Raw genomic sequence first — 5,517 nt, 5'->3', positions numbered from 1 at the left:
AAGCCCCCTCATGTCACTTTATGACGAGACGGGGGCAACGACCTTAAGAGCCACACGGCACTGCATGCCTGTTTTCCATCCTCCTACTCTTGCCCAAGACACTCTGCAATCAAAGGGCAACTCTGTCGAGACGAAGTCAAAGAGGGAGGCCCGGGGAAGGCTGAAATTTCAGCCGGGCACCCACCATTCACTCGGCTGCTGCCCCACACGGCCCTGAGTTTAAAGCTTTTCATCCTGTGAGCGTGGTGCCGGGAAGGCTTCTGCATCAGCAGTTGCCAGCCACTGGAAATGCTGGGGGTTCCCCGTGGAAATGGCGGCGGGGGGGGTGGGGGGGGGCGATGAGCGACCCCACGGGGACCTACAGCTCGGGGCCGGCCCGGACTCGCTCGCCAGCCCCAGCGCCCCGCGCTCCCGCCCGCTGCGCCCCTCGCGCTCCGCCGCGGCCGTTGCGCCCCCGCGCTCTCCTCGCCTCGCGCCCGCCTGTGGCCGTTACTCCGTTGGCGAACATGGCGGTGCCGACACCGGTCCTGGTGCTGCTCCCCGCCGTTCTCGCCGGTATCGGGCGCACGGCGCCGGGGCAGTGGAGGTCTGGGGGAGGCGGGGGGACCGAGCCGGTCCTGGGGAAGCGGGTCGGTACCGTGCTCCGTCCGGTCCCATCCGCAAGGAAGAGGAAATCTGAAGCGGTACCGGGCACTGGCCGGCTTAGGGGGCGCGGGCGCGGAATCTAGGCCGGTGACGGGCATGAGCCATCCGGCGGCACGGTGGGGAACCGGCACAGGACGGTGCCGGACACCGGCTGGTCGGGGGGTGCCGGGACCGGTAACGGACACCGGCTGGTCCCGGGAGCGAAGCGGGGGGGGTGGGGCGGGGGGAATCCAAGCGGGACCGTGCGCCGTTAACGCCAGTTGTTCTCTACAGGGCTCCTCTCCTACTCCGACGCCGTTGCCAGCTTCCCGGTGAGTGCAGCCCGCCCCGCCGGCCCCGAGAAGGACGATCCCACCCGGCCTCCGGGCGCAGGGCGGCCCCTTCCCCAGGGCCCCGGGCCTGGCGCCAGGCAGGAGCGTCTGGCCCTGGCTCCAGAGCTGCGGGGCAGAGCAGGGGTCCCGGAGGGGTGGCCTGGCTCCTCCCGAGGAGGAGGGTAACGGCAGGTGAAACCTCCAGAGGCAGGCCGCCCCTCGGGGACCCCTGCTCAGCCCCAGGAGATGCCCAACAGCTGAGAGACCCGGGGCTGTTCCCACCCCCCGCCTGCTGGGGGCAGTAGCACACGTGCCTTGGCGATTCCCACCTCTTACCAGCTCAATCTGTGGTTGCCCTTTGCAAGGACTCGCCGTCCGTCCATCCCTCTGACGTTAAGATGTCAGAAGGAGCTGTGTTTTCTAGCACGCTTATGTCCTGACACCACAGCTGAAGCCATGCTAGGCAGTAGAAGCCAAGCCGCAAGTGATAAATTCCCATAAGAACGTGAAAGATAATGTGGCACTTGATAACGCCGTGCCAACTCCTGTTGAGCGCTCCTTTCTGTGCATAAGTGTGCCAGTATTCTTCAGAAGTTCTCAGATCAGAAGCTGCTGATCTGAAAGGGCCCAAGAGGCCTGTTTCAAACAGATTATCTTAGACTTCTTATGTACCTATCTTCCCCAGCCTGCCTGCCACAAGTATAATGTGTCTGGATGTACAAGGCAGTACCGTCCAGTTTGTGGGACCGATGGAGAGACCTACTCAAACGAGTGTATGCTCTGCCTTTCAAACAGGTAGTCACTTAACTGACATCCTAACTTTCCCTTCCCTATATGCAAGCAAAATATTCACCCACACATCCCAATTAACTGATAGGTTATTGGCTTTGCATTGTTCACACTCTGTTAAACTGCAGTTTTACCAGTGTCTTCTCAACAGTCAATCCCTTGCAACAGCTTTTATCATGGTACCTGTAAACGGCTTAGGTAGGTTTCAGTTAGCTGGGAGTATTGAATATTTGCTTTTGTAGTTCTTAAGGAGAAGCATCTCAGAGGAGTGTTGCCTGTCATGTTCATGCAGTACCATGTTGCCATTAAATAAAATGCTGGACTCTTCCACACTCCCCATCAGAAAACATGAAAGATCTCACCCAAAATGCAGATTTTATTCCATAATGTTTACATTCAAGATCCAGTCTCCTATATTTCCTTTCACAGAGAACAGTAAGAATGCCAGATGTTAGGAGAAAATACTACTTAGCCATTCAGATTGTTTAAAAATCAAGAAAAGGATCTCCTAATATTTGAGAGAGCGTATTTTATTCTTTAATAATTTAATCATTTTTTAAAACAAATTGAAAACATACAAAAGCAGTACTTAATGAGCATTGTTACCCCCCATTACGATGGACTGGAAACATCTATAGAGCATCCTCCCAGTACAAACTGAGAGGAACTGCTAATGAATTGAATTGGATGGTGAAAGGAATTTATATAAATGAAATAACAGGATTTCTGTTTCCAGCAGAGGGAGGAAGTGGAAGTAGCACAACAGCAGTGACAGGCATTTACAAAATTACAAATAGACAGATCTCAAGAAAGGGAAGTCTGAAATATATTCCTGACTTTGGGCTGAGGGAAAGATTAATTGAGACTAGATAATTTACAAAATTCAAATTGCCAAGACAGAGGAAACATAGGCCAGAATAAGGAAAGTATCAAAGGTATCAAAGAACACATAAAGAAATAATATTTTGAAGAAGGTGTCAAAGTACGTTTAAAGGTATGCAGATCTGCAGAGTTTGGTAGCATTTTCACGAGAATACATCACAAACTATCCAAGCAAATGACAAATTGCAAAGAGAATTGCTAAGCCTACAATCTGGAAAAAAACCCCAGGGAATCAATGTGGGTTTTGTGTGTTGCACAGATTGCACACACAGTATAATCTGTGAAAAGGGGCAAAAAGAGGTGCTGGCATGTTACCTATTAGAAGCCTACCCATCTTTGCTGCCTAGGACGATGTTGGAGTGAGTTACTAAGAGACTGACTTGTAGACAGCCAGAGGTAAAAAACAGATTAAGCAAAGCCGATACAGATTTGTCAGAAATAATCCAACCAAATCTGTGAGATTTAGTTTTTTTTGGCAAGAGTAGGAACTTTTTTAGCAGAGTAGGAAGCAACAAAAGTGTGGCTCCATGACATGAGTAAAGTATTTTACATAGCTCCCCTTGATGTTCACATAAGAAGACAAATAGTTATTTAGCTGAAATTGTTAAAGAATGAAGTCACAGCACTTTGAAATGCTGTGGTTTAAAAGCAGTGATCAGCGTTTTACAGTCAAACTGGAAAGAGCTATAAAGTGGTATTTCCTTTAGGTGTGGTACATAATTCAGTATTTTTGTAATGAATTGGATATCCAAAACAAGACAATAAAAATTTGCAAAATAGCAAGAGATACAATGATCTGTGCAGGACAGTATCAAAATTCCCAGGGATCTGGAGAAATGGACTGAAATCGGTACAACAGAAGTCAAAGAGAAGTGCTAAGTATCACACATAGAGAGTGCAAATCATTGTTGTGGAAATATAGACAGGAGAGCATCTCAGTGTATTTGATCCTTTCTCAGAGCAGAATGATGGGCTTTGAGATCCAACCTTACATTTCTAGGACGTTTTGATCTTTAGGCATGATCCCTCCATTCCAGATGGGTGCATGGCAGATTCCTGATACAGCACTGCACATAGCACAAAGGGTTCTCCAGGCAAATCTGTTTATTTTCACTCAATTCCTTAAGTAATCCATGATGGGCCTTACATCTTATTAGTATGAGACATAATGTACATGTTTTCTGTGAAACGTGGGCTTTAATCCAGTTACACACACAAGGTAGATTTTTGTCTTAACCATCTTTTTTGCTAGTATCTTACATGCTCAGAAACATGCATTTTGATCTGAAGGAGCACAAGCTGATCAAATACTATCCTGATTTTTTTTCCTTTAATAATTCAGTAGCTGCCATACTCAGTAGCTTTCTAGTTCAGTCTGGAGTTGTTGTTCTATAGTGTTTGACTTGGCATGAACACAACAAGGATAAAACACTTGGAGCAAAGCTGCAGCACAACCTTGCCCATCCTGGTTCTGCAATGCACCATGTTAACTGTAAGACCAAAGCTGATCTTCATCCCTACCTTTTTTTTATTATTTTTAAAGCTTAGATCTAACCCATTTTAAAATGGGTGCTAGAATGCAATTCCCATCTCTTCCCCACTTTGTGTCCAGTAGCAGTGACAACAGCTGATCTTAGTTTAAACCTAGTCTGGCAGCACTACAGGCACGTCTTTGGAAACAGATGCAGCAGCTTAAGCTGCCTCTGCAGGGTTTAGTGTAAGGGCTGTCCTTCTGCCAGAACTTTTCCTTACATCTTTACATCTGTTTCACATCCCCTGAGCTTGATTTTTCCTTTCATATTTCTAATCTGCTCCACTACCTTCTGGTTAAAAGATCCTTGATACCACTATTAGTACAGATTGTCCCTGCTTTTGGGTAATTGCAAGCCTCTTGATTTTCATGAGGAGTAAACCAGCTTGATTCTATTAAGATAGGGAAGCAAACTGAAGATCTAGGGCAGTTTGGATTCTATCACTTTCTTTTTGTATCTGTACTTGCTTGGTAAACTGAGATTTGTAACTGGAGCACCCCAAAGTACCATGTATGGGACTTAAAGAAAAAAATCTGATGTTCCCAAACTAAGGGAGACTTGGCTAAAATTTCCTTAAAGAAAATTCCAGCATTCAGAGAACCACACCCTCAAATTTTGGTGAAGCCTGGGATGCAGAGATGCATCAGGGTGCATACTGTTCCCACTGAATTCCCAAGTGAAAGGGGGAAATTTTGTAAGCAGTAGAACTGGTTCCCACTTCAGAGACTGTGACATTTGACTTGCCTAAGTGCTTTGTAATGGACACAGTCCTCATGGCGGGATTTGCCATGTGGTTTGATACTTCTCAGATTTGCAGATGGCTTTATCAGGTTTTTACAAGTAACAAAGCCTGAAGTGAGGCTGTGTCTGGTAAGTTACTTGCTCTGTGTGTATGATTCATAAATCTTTGCATCACAGTTACTTTGCAGTAGTGTTTGCCATAAGTGGTGCAATTAAATGCATCGCTGCATGTAACTGAACACATAGAAAGACATGAGCGAGTCCTCTTTATGAAATGCCTCTGTTAAATCCAAGTCTAGTGCTTCTCTTCTAAAATATTTTTGTTCTACTTGCAGTGAAAATAAGAAGGATGTCCAGATTTTCAAGAACGGAATATGCCAGCCAACTGTCAAGAAAATGAGACAGATGTAGGCAGTCCAAATGGCAACAATGCCTTGAATGTACTTTCTGTGTAGCCTGTCTTAATAAATAAGTTTGCCTGTTTAAACAAAATACTGTTCCTGTATTAAAAAGTGTTTATAAACATAGCCATAATACACTTGTAACTTGAACCGCAATTTATTTTCTCATGCAAGATAGATCATAGGGTAAGAAAGAGATGTCCTGACTGTATACCA

General features: G+C 46.5%; 1 protein-coding gene across 1 annotated transcript; it reads left to right on the top strand.

The window, feature by feature from the left end:
- The first annotated feature begins 506 nt into the window (after positions 1–506).
- LOC147600897 (trypsin inhibitor ClTI-1-like) lies at positions 507–5,311 on the top strand. The gene is made up of 4 exons (XM_086747637.1): positions 507–555; positions 919–956; positions 1,642–1,751; positions 5,236–5,311. The coding sequence occupies exons 1-4, from the start codon at positions 507–509 to the stop codon at positions 5,309–5,311; spliced, it is 273 nt and encodes a 90-aa protein (XP_086603763.1).
- Positions 5,312–5,517: the final 206 nt, after the last annotated feature.

This window comes from Chlamydotis macqueenii, chromosome 4 (genome assembly GCF_036417535.1).
Source record: "Chlamydotis macqueenii isolate bChlMac1 chromosome 4, bChlMac1.mat, whole genome shotgun sequence".
NCBI lineage: Eukaryota > Metazoa > Chordata > Aves > Otidiformes > Otididae > Chlamydotis > Chlamydotis macqueenii.
This window is presented reverse-complemented; position numbering and strand designations above follow the sequence as displayed.

What these genes read in the sequence shown, in the direction of transcription:
- LOC147600897 (XM_086747637.1), top strand. Translation starts at nt 507, where the DNA reads ATGGCGGTGCCGACACCGGTCCTGGTGCTGCTCCCCGCCGTTCTCGCC. An exon ending in GCTCCCCGCCGTTCTCGCCG is followed by an intron (nt 556 to 918) that starts GTATCGGGCGCA and finishes TGTTCTCTACAG; the next exon opens with GGCTCCTCTCCTACTCCGAC. An exon ending in ACGCCGTTGCCAGCTTCCCG is followed by an intron (nt 957 to 1,641) that starts GTGAGTGCAGCC and finishes TATCTTCCCCAG; the next exon opens with CCTGCCTGCCACAAGTATAA.